Source organism: Equus quagga, chromosome 9 (assembly GCF_021613505.1).
Source record: "Equus quagga isolate Etosha38 chromosome 9, UCLA_HA_Equagga_1.0, whole genome shotgun sequence".
Taxonomy (NCBI): Eukaryota; Metazoa; Chordata; class Mammalia; order Perissodactyla; family Equidae; genus Equus; species Equus quagga.
In genome coordinates, this window is record NC_060275.1 from 972,183 (window position 1) to 995,426 (window position 23,244).

Below are 23,244 nucleotides of genomic sequence, written 5' to 3' on the forward strand. Positions count from 1 at the left end.
CCCTGAAAACGGTGAGGAGGCGACCACAGGACGCTCTGAAAAGGCGGGACCAGAAGGTGCGGGTGTGGAGCCCGGCCTGGAGGACAGCACAGTGCGGGCATTGTGCATCCTCCTGTCCCACAGAGGAAGACCCCAGACCTTTCTCAGTTCAACGTTTTACTGTGACATCCACCCACGTTGATGTAAATATCTGTATTTCATCATCATTATTTAGTATTCAATTGTAACTACATTCCATAATTTATCCCTTGTACTGATAACTTTTTTGTGTTATATCTAGACAGTTTGTTTTCATCATCCAAAACAATGCTATGAACATGCTTGTATGTCTCCTGATGTAGATGCGCACACATTTCCTTATGGAACAGAAGCAGGAGTGAAATTGTTGTGTTGATAATGTCAAACTTTGTTTTACAATGTGGTGTGCCAAGTAACATTCCTACAATAGTGAATAAAATTTCCTGATTCATCCTATACTTGCAAACACATCAGACTTTTTAATGTGGGGAGAAATGACATCTTTATTGCATTAAGACGTCCTATCATGAAAACAGTGTAGCTATCCATTTAATCAGTCATCTGTAAGGTCTTCCAAAATTTAAAGACTTACATCCATATAACATCCAGACTCATACTTTTTGTTCCTATTCTAATTGGCACTTTTAGAATTAAGTGTCCCAATTGTTGCTGGTATATAGAAATGCAATTTAATTTTGATATTGAGTTTATATATGAAACTAAGTTCTCTTATAATTCTAAAAATTTTCCTGATGGTTCTCTTGAGTTTCCTTGTAAACAATCACTGAATTTGTTTTCTTTGGGAACACTCTGCTTTTTCGCATGGGTACTTTGATTTCATGCTGTGATTCTTGATCTACGATTTTATCTATCAATGAAGACCAGGCTGACTAGTGTGGTAAGCTGGGGTGGATTTCTTCTGTTGATGACGTGAAGCCTGATGACTCCACGTGCCTCAGCCCATATACCTGTTGGCTATGAACTAAGAATTTCTCCAGGATTCTGTTCTGGAGCAATGTTCTTACACTTCCGTAGGGTCTCTTTAGGAGCCATTCTGAATCTGGGTTTGCTTTGTTCTGGCTTCTCCATCAGACTAATTCCAGAGATGACTCAATTTCTGGATCTTCTAACGGCCCTTCTGCTGGGTTTCTAGTATTGTTATAGATTTTTTTCCTTTAAAGTTTCTCCTGTGGGCCCAATGAGGTTGGGAAGGGAAAATCTGAAGATATTTTCCCAGTCTACCTTTCTGACCCTGAGCCCTTCAAGCTGTTACTTCCGAGTTATTCTGATTTATGAGCATTACCTTACTGGCCAATTCCTGAACGTCCCACAAGGACAAGCCCTAAGGAAAACCAAACACAACCCAACAACTGGATTTTGGCTGAACTGCAGTAAACTTACAAATTCATTATGAAGGCTGACATCTACAGGATACTGAATTTTCACATTTGGGACCATAGTGCGTCTCTGCATTTATTTCAGTCTTGTTTACGGTGCTCTGTAATGTCTGGTCGTTTTCTTCACATGTGTCCTTATGTTCCTCACGTTTGGGCCTATTTGTGTTATGTGCACTTAAGCTGTTGTGAGTAAGGTCTCTAGTCCTCCGCCCACCATGCACCAACAGAGCCCCGTGTATTTAATCTGTCTCCCGCCCCTTCACTGCGCTCTTAGTTTAGAAGTTGGTTTCCTTGGCTGATCGTTACATCTGCAAATATTCGCTGCTTCTTTTGGTCATATATACTGTTTCTACTTCTTGTTTTACCTCAGAGGCTAGGGCAATAAATGTTAAGTAACAGTGTCGTTAGCAGATTTCTCTTTCTTCTCCCTGACTACAGTGAAGATTTTTCTAATACTTTGTTAAAAATAATGCTGAATTTTATTTGAGACATATTTTCTTTATCATGTTACATAATATAAATATTCTCTTATTTCTAGTTCACTAAGAATTACTAGTAATTTAGATCATGAACCAACCCATCAAGGAGCGATTTTAACCCTCAGATATGGCTTTTACTATAATACTGGATTCGATTCGTCTTTCTTAGCATGTTATGGACTGACAAGAATTTTTCGATTTGAAAGAAAGAAAGAAATGAATAAAGACAAATAGAATTTGGGGCATGGAACCTTAGGGTGAGATAAATAGTTTGTAGCAAGGCTCTTAAGGAGAATGTTATTATAAAAATACCAAATTCATATATCTTATTGTTATTTTCTTTTAATAGCTCACAAGTATCATTCTATAATAAACAAACAAGCAATTTTTACTCTTAAGAAGCCACTAGAAAGGTGTAACAAAGGCAGTAAAATAAAACAAAAAACCTGTAAGGTGGTAGTAAATTCAAAATATAGAAATATGTCATTTAAATCTCTAAGAATTCAACATTTTGCTAACTTTGATGATACTGTGTATATTAGAAGATGTGTGCCAGTTTTACTGGGCAGCGTCTGGGAAATTCTAACTAAGAATTAATTCAATACTCTTTTACACACATATGCATACCATAACAGATGTGGATCCACACACACCAGGATCACTTCTGATTGGATGTTACTTTGTGCATTCAGAGAAAACACAGACAAGAACAGTACCTGTTTTGTCAGTCAACAAATACACCAGGCGCCCCAGCTCCTCTGGGATGGTGCTGGTCCGGACAACAGTGCCAGGGATGTTCTCATCTCTCATAATCATCCACCCGTAGGCTGCTTTGCCCATGTCCAAGTTCACACGCAAACTGTAGATACAACCCATCACAGTCATTAGTGTGATGCAGACCCAGGCAATATTTTCACATTCATGTTTTCCACATAAGTTTATTTACTTACATGGATTATCTTTAACTTTATATGAAATAAATAAATAATAATTGGATTTTAGACATTAAAATAAATGAATTTGTTGACGTTTGAGTGGGCAAACCTCTTTACAGCCCAGAAGATGTTTGCCAGCGATGGTAAAATGGGTTACTCACACCCTGTCTTTCAGCATGATTTGTGGTACTGTACGGAACAGAGAAGGTAGACTGTTCTAAGTGCCCATTCAGGCACAAGGTGCCATGGGGCTCAAAGGAGAGAGCACACGTGCTTAAGGAAATCAGGCGGTGTCTTACTGAGAATAAATATTGGAAATAGGTCCTAATATTCAACCCCTCATTTTACAACAAGAACAAGCAAGATGCTTTCCACAATGAGGACTGCCATGAGGGACATAAACAGGTTCTGGGCGGACTGTCAGAGGACGCAGCTTCTGAGCTAGGTCATGTGACCTCTTTGAGGATCAGAAAGGTGGCGAGGCTGGAGGGTAAGTGCAGACGGGGAGAGTAGTGGGAGGCAAGACCAGAGGCGGCCAGGCCAGCCCATGGCGCAGAGCTTGGATTTATGGTCATAGCGAGGGAGGTCCCTGAATAGGCTTAGCCGCAGCCTGATTACATTTTAACAAAGCAAGCTCCTTTACCTAACCTGCACTCAACTGTTCTACTGGGTTAACTGATGCACTCGGCCCTGTGTAACCTGGTGACTGATGCTCACAGCAAGCGACACACCTGCAGCTGGGCAGCTGCTCTCTGAGAACATGCTGACCTTCGCTTCCAGTGACCACGAGGCAGCTGTGCTTGTGTTCAGACATGTTTGTGCCAGATGACACACTAATGTGTTGTACAATTTGATGAAACATGAGTATTAAGTAAAATCAAGAGATCTGCTTTCTATTTAAGTGAAATGGAATATTTTTGAAAGATTGGATAGCGATAAACTGCTTTCAAAAAACATTTTTTAATGAGTTATGGTTGAGACGTAAAAAACTGGAAGAAATTTTAAAAATTTGTAAAGAGTCTCACTCAGACAGATTTGTAAATGTCTTCTTCTCTCCACCTTAAGGAAACCCAAAGTGGAAATCATAAACAATGCACTAAGAATATGTCTTTTTATGAGAAAAACAATGTGGATCTTCAAAACATACTTAAAAAAAAAAAAAAAGGGCCACAGCTCTACATCTACAGGAGGGAATGTATATTTCTACGAATTACGTTAAAAGGTCCTAAGCATGTAAGCTTAATTCTTAAAACTCCATTTTTCTCGTCAAACAACGTTGAACCAGTCCAGGTACGTGGGATGCAGGCAGGCCCCCTGCAGGGCGAGGCCACCCTGGGAGGACAGCTCGCAGAGCGCTGGGCTGCGGTGAGATGAGGCCGTGGCCTGCGCACTGCCTGGCGCAGGACTTCTCCGCCCTCTTCAGGTGCAGCCACTCACCCATGAGGGCGCGGCAGTCCTGAGACGACAGCTTCTCCCGAGACTCCACAACAGCAATCCCGACCCCAGCTGGCTGTCGTGGCCGTTCCCCAGTCTCCCGCATCTTGCTGTGTGCACACATGCACTGTGCTGCGTGCCTGTCATCCTTGGTGTCTTACCCACACTCTCACTACCGGAAACATCTATGTGTTTATTCTTTGACCCAATTTTTCACTGTGATTCTTCCTCTAAAACTGTGTACTTATGGAACTCAAATTCCATGGAAACAAATTCCTCATGTCTGAAACCTGTTCACAGAACATCCCTTTCACATTCTCCCCTGATTAAAACCTGGCTGTTCCCTGGACCCTCACTGTTCAGTCGTCTCCCGTGGAGGACACACGTTCTGCTGTGGACAATCTGCCAGAGTCAGGTGCTGGGCTCCTGACTGCTCGCTCCCTGTTTGGATTCCAAACCAACAACGGTGCTTGAACCAGAGCTCTCACATCTATGATGCCTCCACCATATTCTACAGCCTGCATGGATAACTATGAGTTAGCCCAAAATTAAATTTAGAATATTAGAGAAATGCAAAGCAAAGCAAAAATGCCATTTTTTATACTCAATAGATTGGCAATAACTAAAAAGCTTGAGAACAGCAAATGTCAGTGAGGATGCAGGGAAACAAGTATTTTAATAAACTGCAAGTAGAAGTATGGACCAGTACAATCACTTCAGAGAGTAATGTGGCAACATGCAGTAAAACTGAAGACAGGCCTGAGCATGACTCAGCAGGTCCACTCAGCAGGAGAGCTCCCCACATACGCACGAGGGAAGGGACAAGGACACAATCAACACAGTACTGGTTATGAAACGACACAAACGAAAGCATCCAAACCGCCCAGTGAGCTGTTGTTAAAATCTGGCCAAACGAAAAGCAAGTTGCAAACAGACACACAGAATACAATACAGACCATCCATGAATTTAAAATACACAAATACTTTATGTTTGCGTGTCTGACTACACGCACCAGGGCCATAAAAGCATGAACAGAAAGGACCCACTCCAACTTCAGGGGAGGGTGGCAGTGGCAGAGGCCCCAAACTCTACATCTGCCTCCTTAAGAAAAGAGGGCCTGAGGCGAAGACACGAACAAGAGAAATCTATGACAAACACAGGGCATCTGTCACTATGCTCTGGACTTTTAACTTACTTTTAAAATTTCATACTTCCAGTTGTATAGTAAGACTACAATTTAAACAAAGCCTGGGTCATCCTATCTGGGACAATTTTGTTCTGATTCTGTCTGAAAGCGTGGGATTGGAGTCCCCGTCTGCAACCACAGAGCCGCTCTGCAAGGACGCACACTACACATGCAGTGCGGGCTCTGCTGGCGCGAGCGAGTCACGGCACAGCCCTTCCTTCACATCAGCTGTCTGATCCTGACAGAGCGGGCTCAGACACCTTCCAAAGTGTTCAGCTGTGTCTAATTTTTTTTATAGACACTATTTCTATTTATAGATTTTTATCTCATTTGATTAAAAGAATGCACAAATCTTAAATGCAAAATGTAAATATGGCAAAGACAGTGAAATCTGGCTAATGGAAAGCAGGAAATCAAAGACTCCCAAGGGTGTGCAGACAGTGCTATGCTCACTCAGGCAGACAGGCAGAGACCCAGCTGACGCAGAACAATACTGTATTGAACTCACAGGAGGCTGCGAGCCAAAAGTGCCACACCTCAAGTGAAAGCTGAATTAACTCCCAGGAGAAACTGAACACAGGAACAACACCCCAAACTCAGGAAGGGGCTCCAAGGGTATTGATGAAAAATAATAAGAAAAAGAACTACCAACAAAATAAGGGGCCTCTTCACAATGATGAAAACGGGTATTAGATCTAGAGATAATACGGTGTTTCTACAACAGAAATGAAAACATTGGGTCAAGAGGCTAGAATTTGGAGAAATATGAAACATCAAATATGACAGGGTGTTCATAGCAATGAATCAAAGACCTGGCGCAGGGGTGTGTCTGTGTCACTGTCTCTCAAGGTAGAAAACTGGCTACTCCTGGTGAGTCTATTCCCACGGCAAAGAGCGCACTGAAAGGTAGGGCACATAAGCATCAGCCCTTCCGTACATCTCCACGTGTACACTGTGCAACCCTAAAAGGCTCAAAACTGAGCCCCTCAGCCTCAGACAACACTTGATAGGATTATGACAGAATGACAAGTCAGTGGGCTCACAGCTTTGTACATCGTAGGTCTGGCCTCATTTGTGTTCATTAATAATCAGACTTAAGATCATTCAGATGGACTTCACATTCTATAAGAAAATCTGTGCCTAATTGAATTCTATCAAAAAAACAGCAGATAGGATGTACCTACACCATGTGGTGAAACTGCTGACAGTCAATCATTCCGACCTGCCAAAGTGGCAATTCACACGGTTCTACCTGGTAATAAACGCACACTTGAAAAGAATGTTAAGGAGTCAGAGTCAGCAAAGAAAGTCTGTAGGAAAGTTAAAGAAAATTAAAACAACCATAACTTGACATATCTGTCCATAAAGTTCACATATTAAAGATCATAAGAACTATACTGGTCAGAAAAAAAATCTTTAATTGACAATTACACAGACCTCTTAAACAAGCTCCTCACTATCTCTTGGCTATTTATAATCCTGTTAGAATAGTAAAAACAACTAGTCAGAGATGACAACCACTAAGAGATGACACCGTGGGGCAGAACAGCACAGTCTCTCGGGCCTCCTCCTGGGCAGCACTGGTCCCAGGATGGCTGGACACCAGGGCCAGGAAGGTGGGCTCGGTGCAAAGACCAGAGCCACCACGTGCACAGGGCACCCAACATCCATATGCCCCAGGTGTCTCCTATTAAACACTGGGACAAAGACGACACCTTTCTTTAGGGTGTGGTGAGGTGTCCAGAGGAGTGGGCGACCAGCAGGAAAGGCTCACAAGGCACTGGCAAGTGACCCACCAACGGTTTCTAAGTAGCAGGCTGCCAAGAAGAGTTCAGGATGCTCAGAATGGAAGAAGGAAAAGGAAAAGCGTTTAACACGGACTCGTCTATGATTTGGGCATAGGGCATAAGACAGACTCTCTGTGAATCAGAAAAATAAAGTGAAAGTCAGGGTCACTTGGCTAAAACACAGGCAAAAGCTGAGAGGAACTGAGACAGGAAGGTGGCCAATGAACAAGCAGGACTCTGGTGGGCACAGAGCAGGGTGAGGGGCTTGGGAAAGGCACCTGCCAGCCTGGGAGGCTCAGCACAGCTGACTCTTTGGCTCAGAGATCTATAATTTGGAAAAACATCACTTTTTCTCTATGTGTTGTGGTCTTCCTTCAGCTTTTGGTCAAATTATTTTGGAAACTGTCAGCCTGTCTTAGCTATGATAAGGCAAATAGATTTCTATCTTTAGCCAGGCAGGAATTTTTCAGGCATTTACAGTCTGCTATTCGGTTTTGGGTTGAGTGGAAAACAAAGGAGCATCTTCCAGGCTCTTCCACAGTCGTTCTCATCAAGTCCTGAAGGACTGGTGGCTCAATAAAACAACGGCTACTGTCACAGAGTGTAAGAATTTACTGTTTCACAAAATATTCTATCACTATAAAGTCCACTGGAATATTTTAGGTTGACTACAGATACCCTTCGTCAAGTGTACAAAGCAGTAGCTACTAGTGAAAAAAAGAAGGGAGATAATCTTCAGGTTGATAAAAATAAAGCAGAACTACTACAGAATGAAGTTCACGGTTCAGTGAAGAATGAAGAGCTATTCAGGAAGATGTATCTTCAACGAAGACAAAAACATGATATGGGAAGCAGTTAAATTTACTCTGATTCACATTGTATATTTTGGTCACATGTTAATACAATAATTTTCTTTTTAATGTTAAAAATTTCCAGAAACTCAGGGTCAGCCCTGTGGCCTAATGGTTAAGCTTGGTGCACTCTGCTTCAGCAACCCAGGTTTGGTTCACAGGCACAGACCTACACAACTTGTCTGTCAGTGGCCATGCTGTGCCAGCTCACATCCAAAAAGAGGAAGACTGGCAGCAGATGTTAGCACAGGGCAAATCTTCCCCAGGGAAAAAAAGAATTCCAGAAGCTCAAACTTCAAATACTAAGTTGACAGTAATTGTCATCACCACATTTAACTTTTTAGTAGTGTTCTAGTTTTATAGAATTTTAAAACCTAGACCTCTACTCAACTAGTAAAGTACTTTAAAGTAACAAGATTTGTAAACAAAAAAATATTAAGCCTATTATTTTCAGAATTTCAGGAATAGATTATAAGGTAATAGATACCAGATATATTTTAAGTTCATTATATTGCTAATTTAGCAACTGTGAAATTGTTATGAAGACCCTTTCCAAATAAGTGGAAAAGTTACTGCAATTTTAGATGGTCAACTGAACCAGAGGGCAGTGGTGACCTTTACTGTCACATAATAAGAAAAGTGAAATCAACTAACAACTAACTAACGAGTGTATTCAGGCATTTTAGGAAGAGGAACCTGCATGAACCCATTTTACGCTACAGGACAAAAGCATAAAGTTAATTTTAGAACGTTTAAGATAGTCTTAATGGTGGAGCTTTCTTGTCCAAATAGTCTCATCTTACAGCTACAAAAATGTTTGAGGAGGTAACTTGGACCCTGAGCAAAGGTGAGCTGTATTTTCCTAAAATATGCAGCGCATCCCATCTAGGCCCGACACTGCTTGCTACATTTATACTCTAATTTGTCAGAATTAAACTGCAGCATTTACTTCCAGGTGAGCCCGTCCCCCGAGCGCACGATGCTCCTCAGGGAAGGCGTCCACCTGAGACAACTTACGTGTCCACCTCTGTAAGGGAGACATTTTTAAATCCTAATCTGAGCAAAAGAAAATACAAGTCATTTTAATGAGCAGTTTTATCAAAAGCAATCAAAATCTTTTCCTATAAACTGTCCTTTAAAAGAAATGGCACAGATGCCATTTCATCTGAATTTTCCCCCATTTTTCAATCTGCGATATCTTTTAAGTTTTTCCTGACACACCACACATGGCACGAGTAGCATCAAAATATTTTCACTGGGTGAGTTCATCCAACAGCACGCATCGTGAAGACAAGGTTCAAGTCTCTGTTACTACTTTGGACATCTTTCCTGGCTTCAGACCAGTATATTCTGTTGTCTATGGAGTACCTTATCTTAGATTTATCAAACATACCTCTAAATGAATACAGACACAATGGAAGTTAACATTCCTACTTCCTTCTCGTCCTCTGCCAAACAAAATAAAGACAAATTTGTTCTTTCTCAAGGAGGAGGAAAAACGTCTGCATGTCAAGGAATGGCGTCATCTACTCATCACCCAAGCCAGAAACTGGAAGGAGTCCTAGATTCCTTTTTCTTTTCACTTCCTATATCCAAATATTCAACTCCTGCCAATTCACCTCCAGAATTCTCCAAAACTGCTTTCCATGTTCCATCAGGAGGAAGCATGGGCAATTGAATTTTATAGGTTTGATGCTAGGTATGACTTGTATTGATTCTTAATTTCCAAATTTACTAGTTGATCTTGACTAATGACAGACTCCATCTTTCTGATCCTTGGTGACAGCATCTGTAAAATGCCACATACTACCAAGATCACTGTGGGAATTAGCAAAATGCATAAAAGCAGGTGACTGAGTTCCACGAGGGGTGCAGATAGTCACTGGCCCGTCCAGTCAGGAAGCTTCTACAGAAAAGGCAGACCCTGTGTTCAAGCAGAAAGGAGGGGGGCAGTATGTGTGTGCGCCATGTGGGGAAGGCAGGTTGTCAGCAAGGCTCTGGAGCCATGGGGGGATGGATGTTATGGAACTGGATGAACGGAGACATGTTCCCAAATATGCCACAAGTCCATTTGGTTCGTATCCACTATAACAATTAGAAGGATCAACCAAATGTAGTCTGGGGTCCTAAGAAATGGAAAATCTAGTGAGGGAGGAAAAGTAGTTTAAACTGGTATAAGAAGAAGTCAAATCACATTATTAAGTTTGAGGGGTTGTAGGAGGATTGGGGAATTGAAAAAAAGCAGTGTTTTAGGAAAAACAAATAGAGCATCAGTGTTCAAGAGGGACTGAACCAAAGACAGACTGGATGCTAGGAGAGTTGGAAGTTGTGCATGAGGCAGTGGGGACGACAGGACGCGTCTGAGGACCTGTGGCCCATGCAGGGCTCTGGGAATGTAGCCACCCGCTCCATGTCACTGTCACAAAGACAGTGCAAACCCATGAGGTTCTTTAGGGAGAATCAACTTCCTGCCTTCTATTTAGAACAATGTCATCCATTTTCTCAGGATCCACAACAACTGGATATTGACCACAGGCTCAAATGCTGCGGTGAATGGGAACAAAGTAATTCAGGACTTCCCCAACATTCAGAATTGTTTCAGGCTTTCGTCGAGGTTGGTGGGGGGGCACTCATAAAATACTGCATGTTATACATAAGGTAGAACCAAGAGGGGCTTGTGTGTGTGTGCTTGTACATGCGTATAAAACATTCTGTATAGCAACAGCACAAATATATATATATATATATATATGTGCCGGAGTGAGGCCACATGTTTTGTGTCAATAATGTGAAAGGTATAAATATTTATTAAATAAATATTAACAGACTAGCACTTCTTTCAGTTTATAAATAACTAAATAAAAATACTGATTACATGCAATTTAAGAGATACACCTTAAAATAAAATGTCTCCAAAAGCCCAAGAATAAAGGACTGGCAAAGGTAGACGAGACACACTAACCCGGTGGTGGTGGTGTCACAATATCACAGACGGCTCAGCAGGCAAAAGGGAACAGGTGGACAGGCTGAGGCAGAAAGTCAGGAGCTTTTCAAGGCTGGAGGAGCTCAGCTCAGCTCTCTACCCGGAGGGAACACTGACTACCAAGAAGGCACCTCGGAGGAGACACAGGCTGCAGGAGGCAGCCCGCAGGCCCTCACCACCTGCGGCCCGCCCGGCACAGCAACTACATGGTGTGAGAGATTCCCCTTGCTCACGGGGATGGACAAGGGTGCCAGGCCTGGTCAGTCCCCACCACAGATGTGCAGGCAGTGACCGGCTCCGCCGAGGGCCAGTTCCCTCTCCGGGCTTTTCCTGAACTGGCTTTTTACTTGTGTTATTAAGTGAAAAAACATGAGCCTGAGGCCTCCAACACCATCTGCATAACCAGGTGAGGAGGATCTGGCAGAGAATGAAACGCTAAGCAGAGGAAAGCAGAGTTAACAGCTGGGAGAAGAGCTGGAAAGGGCAGGTCTGAGCCCCTGGTGCTAGCCACATCCAGACAAGCTGCTTGCTAATCTTCCTCCACCTGTTTGATATATCGATAAGTTCCCCCTTTAACTTATACTTAATTAATTTAAAAATTACACCTATAGATCTTTTGTGAAAAAATACCACAGCCTAATTAAAAGGCAAATGAGACAGCAAATATATCTGCAAATATGAAAGAGCTACTTATTATACATTAAAAGCCAACACAAACTGAGACAAGAAGATAAAAGTAACAGGAGCAAGAAGGTCAAAGGTACTAAGAGCACATTCACACCACTGATGCATTATTTTACACACAACTTATCCATGAAGAAACCGATGAGAAAACTAAAGGTAGAGTGGTTAAGAATCCTGCCCAAGGCCACAACAGTGGTAGGCATAAATGCAAGAATGCAGCTCCTAATGCCCCAATTATAGAGCCTGAAGCCTCTGCCTCTAAGTATATACTAACTCCCCTGGATGGAGGGGGATGACAGTGTTTTGCTTTTTTATAACTTACAATTTTGAAATATAGTCATGTTGTCAATTAAAATGGGGATATGTTCTGAGAAATGAGTCACTAGGCATTATCGTTGTTGTGTGAACATCACAGAGTGTGCTTACACAAACCTACATGGTGTAGCCTACTACACACTTGGGCTATACAGTATTAAACTTATGGGACCACCATCGTACATGTGGTCCATCGCTGACTGAAACGTTGTTATGTGGCACCTGATTACAGTGTAAGGCTCACAAGAAGCAGCAGAAAGAGGACACAGAGTTCCCATGTGCCCTTCACCCTGCTTCCCCCAATGTAACATCTCACACAACCACAGCACACTATCCAAACCCAGAACTGATGTTACAACACCATTAAATCAAGTGCAGACTTGATTTGGGCTTTGCCAGTTTTTATGTGCACTCTCTGCTCTGTGTGTCCTATGGACAGATTCACATCACCAGCCAATCTGTCAGGCCTCAATCAGGATGCAAGCGGCTCTCCTCAGGTTACCCCTCAACAGTCACACCATCCCCAACCCTACCCCGGGCAACCACGGATTTGTTCTCCATCATTCTAACTTTGTAACTTCAAGACTGTTCTATAAATACCCAAGTTGCTGTATGTATCAACAGTTTATTCCTTTTTATCGATGCATAGATATACACAACTTGTTTATCCACGTGATTTTTTTTTAAAGCTTGCATTTCCCAAGTTTTCTATGATATAGTTGTACTTTGTTGTTAAAAGAAAGCTTGCTGCAGTCCCAAGAATAAGGTTTATCACATTTGAGGCCTCAAAATTTTACCCCTGAACAATACTGCTGTGGAAGTTAATCAGAATGCCTATTCAAATTTGCATAATTTCCTTTATATAAAAATTGCAAGAAAGTCTGTGATTTGGGGTAAGGCAGGCTATTTTATTTGAACCAATGATCCTACTGAAAACAATAAGAAACACTGTATAACATATTTGTAAAAATTCTTAAAATACGTAAAGAAGTGACAGATTGTGAGGAATTTCTGGGCTAAATCCAAACCAGCTACCAGGGGGGTGAGTGATCACATGCCAACCCCTAAGAGTCTGAACTTCCTCTTCAACAGACCACCTCTGCAGGGAGCAGAACTAAGACAAGGACCACCAAGAGGCGGAGGTGCACCAAGAGGTCCTCCTTCCAACAGTAAGTGGGGCCTGAGGGAGAACAGGAAGTCAATGAGTCTGTAGGTGGAGATGGAGCCAGACTCACATTTCCTAACAATTTAGTGACTGTGAATCTTGAACTTAGATGAAGACGTTCCAAGACAGGTGGTACCTTCAAGTATGCAGCAGAAGCAAATGTATATGTCTCAGAAAAACATACTTTCATCTTTGATCTCAAATGATTCCTATAAGTAGCTTTTCAAATACAATTACCAAAACAACCAAATAAACCAGAATAAAACACAACAAACACCACACAGCACACAGTGCAACAGCATACCACGAACAAGAGCCAGAAGGAAAAAAATACGAGAAAAAAATAGACAAAGGTATCAGATATTACACGTGATAGACGTAGACTACAAAACAACCAGGTGCAGAAGGAAAATTGGAAAAATATTTGCATGGAATAGGCAACTACAAAAATGAAATAATCACTGTGATAAAGAAACCAAATAGAATTTTTAGAACTAAAAACATCAATAATTGATATTAGCAAGTCAATTGGTTTAACAGCTGACTAGATACAGCCAAAGATGAAATTAATGAGTTGGAAGACAGGTCACTAGGATGACATAGAATGAAGCATGGAGACAAAAAAGTGGTAAATGCAAAAGTAAGAACTGGAGAAGCAGACAGTACGTGAGGATGTCTGACAAACATTGAACTGACGTCCCTGAAAGAAAGAAGACAGAATGGGGCAAAGGCAGTATTTGAAGAGATAATGACTGAGAATTTTCTAGAATCAATAAATCTATCTACAGATTCAAGAAGCCCATAGAATCCTAAACATTATACCAAAAAGCCCCTTCTATCTAGACACATCACAGCAGAGGGCAGAATACCACAATAAAGAACAAAGCTAAAAGCAGCTGGAAGGGTAGGAGGAGATGGAGGAGGAAAGACGGCAACTCAACAGCAACAGTGGAAGCCCGGAGAGAGTGAAAGCTAAGTGAGAGCTTAGAAGTCACCCACCAGTGAGTTACTTTTCAAGAAGGAAAGCCAAGCAAAAGTCTAGAGAGTTCTCAACAAAGACCAGCACTAAACAAAAACTAAAGAATAAATTTCTGACAGAAGGAAAATCATTCCACATTGAAAGTCTGAAATGCAGGAAGAAATGAAGAACAAAAACATGGGTAAATCAAATAAATAGGGAATGTGTAAAACAGTAACATCTTTGGGTTTGAGAAGAACTAGAACAAGGTCAGAAGGGTAAATGGAGGTAAACGCTTCCAAGGTGACATGCAATGAAAATAATTAACTTTGGACTTTGATAAATTAAGAAGGTTTTTAATTTCTAGGATAACTACTAAAACAACAGAAAACTGCTTATAAAACTTCTACACTAACAAGAGAAAAAAGTGGAATTATAAAAAACAGTAAATAAAATGTTAAGAGAAAAACATAGAACAGATCAGTCATATTAAAAGCACAAAATGACAGTATTACAACAATTGTGTATGCACTAAATAGTAAAAAAATCATCAGAGTAGATAAAAATTAAACTTTATGCTATTACAAGAGACACGTGTAAATATAAACACACAGAGAGGTTGAAAAGTACAAAGATGGAAAAAGATACCTCAAGCAGATTAAAGCCAGCTGGTATTGCTATATTATCATAAAACAAAGTAGAATTTAATGCAAAAAGCTTTAGCAGAGATAAAGAAAGTCATTTTATCATGACAAAATGCTTAATTCAGCAGAAATAGATAATTTAAATTTGTATATATCCAATATATATACAAAAATAAAAATACGTAATACTAAAGCTACAAAATACGTAATACTGAAAATAGAATCCCAAGGAAAAACAGACAAATTCACAACACTAATGGGAGATTTTAACACAATTCTCAGCACTTGTTAGGAAAGACAGAGAAAACAATCAGTAGGATATAGAGAAACCAGCAAATAAGATTAACAATCTTCACCTAATGGACATACATGGAACACCGCAACCAACAATTCAGAATCCAAGTTCTTTTCAATACACACAGAATGTTTATAAAAAGGAACTGAACATTGGACCCCATAAGTAAGTCTCAACAAATTTCACAGATGTGAAATAATCAAAGGTATGTTCTCTGACAATTATGCAATTAAGCTAAATATGAACAAAGATACAATTAGAAAATTCAAAAATGCTTGTAAATTAAGAAATAGCTTTGTAATAACCATGGGTCAAAGAAGAAATCACAGCGGAAATTAAAAAATATTCTGTACTTGACAATAACAAAAATACTACATATTAAAACATTTGAGATGCAGCTAAAGTAGTACTTACATGGAAATTTATACCCTCAACTGCATATATTCAAAAAGAGAAAAAAAGCTGAAAATTAAGGAATTAAGCATCTGTCTCAAGAGCTAAGAATACAAACCAAAGAAGGTAAGAGGAAATAAATAAAGGCAATATTAACAGAACAGAAAAATTTATATAGCATAGAGAATCAATAAAGCCAACAGTAGGTTCTTCCAAAAGGCTGCTAAAGTCGACAAACCTACTGGAAGAGGGATAAAGAAAAAAAGAAAAGAGAAAGGGTAGAAATAAGTATCAAGAGCAAAAAAGATCAATACCACAGATCCTATACATATAAAAGAGAGAACAGGAAAACATGAACAAACTTTTGTAAATAAACTTGAATATTTAGGTATAGTTAACATATTTCTTGAAAACCATACTTTGCAAAACTGACTCAAGAAGAAATTAAAAACTTCAAATCAAGTTTTCTAGCTATTTAAAGTTAACTATTTAAACTATAAGTATTTAAGAAATACATTTAAACAATTAAAGAAATCAACTCTGCTGAACATCTTTCCACAGCAAAAAGTTCAGCCTCCACTGGCCTTCCTGATGTGTCCAAAGAATAAAGAACCGTAATTTTAAATAAAATGTTTTAGAGAAGAGAAAATGTGGGAAGATTCATCAATGTGTTTTATGAGACAGGCATAATCTCAATACTAAACACCAAAAGAGCAATACGAGGAGGAAAGTTATAACAATCTCACTCACGTAAACCAATGCAAAAATTTCACAAAAAAATACAAGCAAATGGATCTAATAATACACAAAAGAATATTACACCATCATCAAATTGCATTTTTCCCCAAAGAACATAATGGTAGGTATGATATTAGAAAGTCAATCAATATGATTTATCATATTAAAATATTAAAGAAGAAAAATTCAAAGATGAAAAATCACCTCAACAGATTTAGTAGAAATACTGATATACATATTTTTTTGTCCTGTCTCTGTTCCTTCCAGACCAAGCTAGCAGTGTTTCTGCTGGTACAACAGTCTCAAAACCTTTGTGGGTCTCCTGTGTGTGCCACAGGGGCCCATGCGATCAGACAAGAGGCTCCTCCACAGACTTCCTGGATAGCCCCATCTATTCCTGGCTTTCCCTGAGATCCATGAGCCACACACCCAATCTCGTCAACAAAAGGTTGTCCAGTCACACCCTTGGCCTTCTCTCCTGTGCATGCTTTCCAAACAGTGAGTCTTCTAATATCAGCATCTTTTGCAATGTGGATAGGCTGCAAACTTCCCAAACCATCAATCCCTGAATATCACTCCTAGGTCTAAGTAAGGTTGACAAGACTCTTTTCCCCGAGCATTCAACCTGGAAAATGAGGACTCACTAAAGATGTCTGGTAGGGTAGCACAAACTTTTAAAATGTCACAGAAAGGGTACCTGACTTATAATAACTTGGTGAAAAGCTCCTAAGAATTTTCCTCCAATAAAACTTCAGGAAAGGTAACTTCTAAATTCTGAAGCAAAGTCTTACTTGTGACACTTTGGATACTCCACTCTTAGAGTGCTGAACGAGCAGAGCACTCGGTATTCCTCCAGGCGATCAGTTGGCAGAACCACAGTGGGGGCATTTAACTGGCAGCCCTCCTCCACACTCACTGGTTTGGCTGCCTGATTTAGGATGAATTAGAGGGGAACTGCCTCCTAAGCCACACAAACGCCCATCAACTTCAGAGCTTTAGACGAAGACGCCAGACTGACAAGAGGTTCTGAAGTGTTACTCAGATGGGACAGAGTTATCACTTCGTCAACACCATTGTGCTTCCACTGTCCACATCTGCCTCTCTGACCCAGCACTAAGACAGTCTTCTAGATTCTCAACCACAAGGTTACACAGCACTTCAAAGAGTATGGGCAAAGGACGCAATAACCAAAGAAAGCAGTAACCGCTAGTTTCCAAATGACGAACTTCAAATGTACTATAAAGGGTTCTGATAGTCAGTTTGCTTTCTGTTATGAGTGACACAAACGATTGAGGAGATATTCATTCATTTTAGAGTTACAAAACTAAGATTTAAATCTTGTAATACTTTCCTTGAAAGACAAGGTAAATTGAATCAGGTGATGCAAAAATATTTTATTCTGTAAAGAAGAATTTCTATAAGACAGCTTAACTTTCTTAAATTTAAAAGCCTTTTAAGAGTGTTAGGTCACTAGAGGAAAAAGTCTCTACTTTCCAGAACTGTGCACTTTGCAAAACAAAAAAAGTATTTTAAAATCTATCCTTCATTAAATTCCAAAGCATATTTAGAAAATACTAAAATGTATTGTTATTCATATTTTATGGAAACTGTGCAAAGTTTCCATAAAATATGAATAACTTGCTTGAATCAAATGTAAACTTTAATTGCCTAAATCAGCATCCTATACTTTTCACATTTTATAGTTTTCATCCCTTCTGCTAAATCTGAATAATTTCATTCTCAGACTGTGAAAAATGAGGAAAAGTATCATGTTGAAATAGGCATTAGGTATTTTGGAGCTAAACAGAGGTACCGTTATAATTCTGTCTAGAAAGTCTCTCTGAGTTTGACTCAACATGTTAAATATAAAATTGTTGACTGAAGAGCGAGAACAAGACAGACTCGAAGAAAGTCTGACACCTTTCTCATTTTGTAAGCAGACGTTTAAAAAGGATACACAGACTAACAACAAAAGGGTGTGTGTGTGTGAATGCTGGTATATATATGTATATATAAATGTGCAAATTCATATTTTTAAGTCGGTATGAATACACATGAAAGGTTTTAAAGAATTTATCAATAGTGAAATTATAGAAGATACTTATTTTCTTCTCGTTATTAGGCATTATCTAGTTTTTTACTATAAATATACATAATTGAAATATGAAAAAAATGAAAATTAGTTTAAAAACGCTTACAACGTATTAAAAATATTTCATTAAAAAACTATTAAAAAATTTGGATTTTTCTCAATGGTTTCTATCAGTTAAAGATAAAAGTGCCCTGGAAGAAAGAAGGAGTGCAGTTCTCACTAGGACTCTGGCTCTGTACAACAGAAGCAGTCATGAAAGTGACATCACATAGCATTTCAGAACTGATAAAAGCAACAGAAATGAAGAGAAACAAGATTAGTGAAAGCAAAGAAGAAAACCTTGGGAATTTACAAGAAATGATGTGTTTGCCCAACAAGTAGGGATCAGGAGACTGCTGCTGGCAGTTGAGGAAGGAAAGTGAAGGAGTGTGTTAACACCTAACGTGCACTGCCAGTCACTGTGGACACAGCAAGGAGGCAAGCTGGGCTCCCAGGCGGGGCTCCCACTGGGCGGTGGGGCTCACATGGGGCAGTGGGGCTTGTACCAGGTGGGGCTCAGACCAGGCAGTGGGGCTCACACCAGGGGGCATGGCTCACACTGGGCTACGGGGTTCATGCTGGGCAGTGAGGCTCAAACCAGGTGGTGTGGTTCCCATGAGGGGGCGGGCTCCCATGAGGTGGCAGGGCTCACATCTGGCTGAGGGGGCTCCCGAGCTCATGCCCCCAGTGCTGAGTGCGGCAGCTGCCTAGGCTAACAGAAAGTGGGCTGTGCAGGGCATGCGAGGCACGTGGCCTTCTTTGCCATGGGGAGTTACAGGCTTACATTTGCTTCTTGGAAGGAACAGTGCAGGCACTGGACTAGAAATGGCCACAATTAGAGTCAGGGAGCCCATCTGGAAAGCTGTGACAGTAATTCAAAGAAGAAATGCCACCAAGGTTCTTGATCTTGAGAGCGACAAAGGCAAGCTAAATCAGAAGGGAAAGTCCATAGAATTGGGTAGTTGAGTGGATGTAGGTAATATAGAAGGGAGGTTTCAGAGCTACATTCAGAAAAAAGGAAAATAAACTCCACTGGTACACTATGTCTGGCACTGAACTTTGTGCCACATTATGACAAAAGAGTGGAAAAAACCAGAGCCAGCACACTCATCCCATTTGTGAACTGACTTTCCTTTGAGCCACTGTTCCAGCAAGCTTTCCCTGAGGGGGGACTGTGTGCCCTGCACTAGCGAAGATGCGTGCTAAGAGCAACCCCACAATGGTTAACCCAAAGCACTCTCTGCCGGTGCCCTGACACCTGGCCTCTAACCGCAGCCACCTTCTTGCCAGACCAGAAAACATGCACAGTGAAGACCAGTGTGTGGGGACAGGCTGCAGGAGGCCCTGGAGAGTGGCTGGCGTCCAATGGAGCAAGCTGGTGGAGGACGGTGAGCTGTGTACTTGGGTTGAATGTGGACAGACTGGGAACCACACGAAAGACTGCTACATCTGAATGAGTGAATTCTGGCATGAGTGTTAAATAACACAGTCATATTCTCTCTACTGCCACTGACCCAGGGAGCTCCGGGGGACAAAGATAGTCCCAGAGCCCACTTCGAGCACTTGACAGGTGTCTGTGTGATAACTGTGATGACGTGTTACAGCTCAATAGATAATCTGCACTCAGTTCCTCAGAGGATGGGACCTCTGTAGTGGGTCCCTTCAACAACCACGAAGCCTGACGACTTGCAGGTGCTCTGTTCTGGGCACCAGAGAGCAGAAAACGGGCAGACGAGGCTGCTATCCTTCAGAGCCTGGTGAGGGGAGGATCAGAAAGTAAGCGAGACAAGGATCAGGGATCAGTGGAGACACATGCAGAATGAAAACAGGCAGATGTGACAGCAAGCTGACTGGCTGGTATGAGCACCGCGCAGACGAGGAAGCCTCTGTGAGGATTAGGAAAGAGCATTCCTGAAGAAGACACACAGCTCAGGAGGGCCTGACTTGTGGTACGGCTGCCACGAGGTGGGAACGGGGACAGATGGGGCTGAGCAGGCAGGCTGGCCATGTCTGCACAGTCACAGCCTGGGGTGAAGCAGCAGGCTCTGGAGTCGACATCAGCAGGAACCCAACCCCACCAGGAACAGCAGCTAACATTCACTCTGTGCTCCACGTGTACGGCGCTCAGGCTGTCGAGTGCAAGCCTGCTGCACTGCAGGAGGGACCGCCCACAGACTGCGTGTTCCCAGAGGCGGGGAGAGACAGGCTCTGCATCCCAAACAATGCCTGAGAGCAGCCCATGTGTTCCGGTAGCAGCATGCAAGGACCTGCATGCATCCTGTGCAGAGCCCAGGAACAGATGGCAGCTCCACTTAGGATTCGAGTAAACCAAAGAGTCACCATCTTTAGACAAACTTTTAGAGAAACCTGGTCTATAAATAAAGATATGGTTTTCTCTTCAAAATGGTTAAATCCTTGTACCTAAGCTTTCTATACTGTTTGATTCCATGCTATATTACAAAAGATGGTTATTCTAGATTCACATTTAATGCATGGTTTATTAGGTTTTAATTGCTCATTCATATGAAAATGTTCAATCACGGGCCGGCCCCGTGGCTGAGTGGTTAAGTCTGTGCACTCCGCTTCAGTGGCCCAGGGTTTCACTGGTTCGGATCCTGGGTGCAGACATGGCCATGGCACCGCTCATCAAGCCATGCTGAGGAGGCGTCCCATATGCCACAACTAGAATTACCTACAACTAAAAATACACAACTATGTACCAGGGGGCTTTGGGGAGAAAAAGGAAAAATAAAATCTTTAAAAAAAAAAAAAAGAAAATGTTCAATCATATATATTAACGATATCTTTTAAAAATATCCTTTGTGGAAATATTTTATTTATTTATTTATTTCATTGAGGTAACACTGGTTTATAAGGTTATACAAATTTCAGGTGTACATCATTGTGTTTTGATTTCTGTGTAGACTACATCATGTTCACCACCAAAAGACTAATTACAATCCAAAGCCACGCACATGTGCCCAGACCCCCTTTAGTGCTCCTTCTTCCCCACCTCCCCTGAGACCACCAATCCAATCTCTGTCTCTATGTATTTGTTTTTAGTTGCTGTTATCTTCTATTTATGAGTGAGATCACATGGTATTTGTCTTTCTCTGACATTTCACTCAGTGTAATACCCTGACGCTCCATCCATGTTGTTGCAAATGGCAAAATTTCATCTTTTTTATGGCTGAATAGTATTCCATTGTGTACGTATACCACATCTTCTTTATCCATTTGTCCCTTGATGGGCACACTTAGGTTGCTTCCAAGTCTTGGCTATCGTGAATAATGCTGCAATGAACATAGGGGTGCATGTATCTTTACACATTCATGTTTTCATGTTCTGTGGATTAATATCCAGCAGTGGAATAAATGGATCATATCGTAGATATGGTAGTTCTACTCTTTTTCTTTTCTTTTTGGTGAGGAAGATTGGCCCTGAGCTAATATCTGTTGCTAATTTTCCTCTTGTTTTTTTCCCCCAAAGCCCTAGTACCTAGTTGTATATCCTAGATGTAAATCCTTTTAGTTCTTCTATGTGGGAGCACACCACAGCATGGCTTGATGAGCGGTGTGTAGGTCCATACTCAGCGTCCAAACCTGTGAACCGCGGGCTGCTGAAGTGGAGTGCACAAACAACTACGCCACCAGGCTGGCCCCTATTAATTTTTTGAGGAATCTCCATACTGTTTTCCACAGTGGCTGCAACAGTTTACATCCCCAGCAGCAGTGTATGAGAATTCCCTTTACTCCATATCCTCTCCAATACTTGTTATTTCTTGTCTTAATTATAGCCATTCTGACAGGAGTAAAGTGATATCTCATTGTAGTTTTGATTTGCATTTCCCCAATAATTAGTGATGTTGAACATCCTTTCAAGTGCCTGCTGGCTATCTGCATATCTTCTTTGGAAAAATGTCTGTTCATATCTTTGGGCCATTTTTTAATTGGGTTGTTAGTTTTTCTGTTGTTGAGATGTATGAGTTCTATATATATTTGGAATATTAACCCCCTTATCAGATATTTGGTTTCCAAATATCATCTCCCAATTGTTAGGTAAAATGGACTTATATATATTTATATTATAAATACTAGTCTTTAAATTAAATAGACATCTAACATTAACTATTCGCATCCCAACCTTGAGTTAGATGAGTTATCATTTTGAACAACTGTTCATATTAACAGATTGCTTTACTCAAAACTTGATCTAACTTCACGGATATACTAGATGATCTCGGAAATACAGCTAACTTTAAAATGCCAGTGATTGCGTACAGATCCAAGGGCATTGGAAATAAAAAGGCCTATCAGCAATAAACAAAAACTATTTTCTTGGATTCAGATTTATGGTTTATCAAGAAATCTCTCCCAACTGAATATTATATTATCAATATATTTATTTAAGGAAAAGTATGAGATTTCTAGATTATTCTAACAAAACTGATTTTGCCACCCCAAAATATTATTTTCTACAGAAGGATTCCTTAAGATTCATGAGAGTTCTTGGCTCTTTCCTAAATAGTTTTGTGAGGATGATTTCTTTCACATTGAGAAAGATAAATTTCAATAAAATGATATTCAGTGAAAGTAGACATTTGTTTTAATTCTTAAACCTACCTTATGGGAATGATGTAGGAAAACAGAAGAAGGAACCGAAAAAGATTGCGGTACCACGGGCCTACAAATCCTTGCAAGGTTACCATAACAAGCGAGAGGGCAACTAAAGCCAAAAAGAGTGCTTTGGTCAGCTGATTGAGCTCAAGGTCCAACAAACCAACCTGAAAGAAAAACACAAAATTAAGACAATAATCACAATGTCCTTAATATTACCAATTTGATTTCAT

General features: G+C 40.8%; 1 protein-coding gene across 8 annotated transcripts in view; it reads right to left on the reverse strand.

Annotated features, from left to right (window-relative positions):
- ATP9B (ATPase phospholipid transporting 9B (putative)) overlaps window positions 1-23,244 on the reverse strand; it is a 280,330-nt gene that overhangs the window by 78,573 nt on the left and 178,513 nt on the right. For all 8 annotated transcript variants that reach the window (XM_046672314.1, XM_046672313.1, XM_046672312.1 and 5 more), the window contains 2 exons: window positions 23,018-23,178; window positions 2,611-2,753 (listed from right to left, as the gene is read on the reverse strand). In XM_046672314.1, the coding sequence (XP_046528270.1) occupies window positions 2,611-2,753; window positions 23,018-23,178 (304 nt within the window). The remainder of the gene's footprint in view (window positions 1-2,610; window positions 2,754-23,017; window positions 23,179-23,244) is intronic.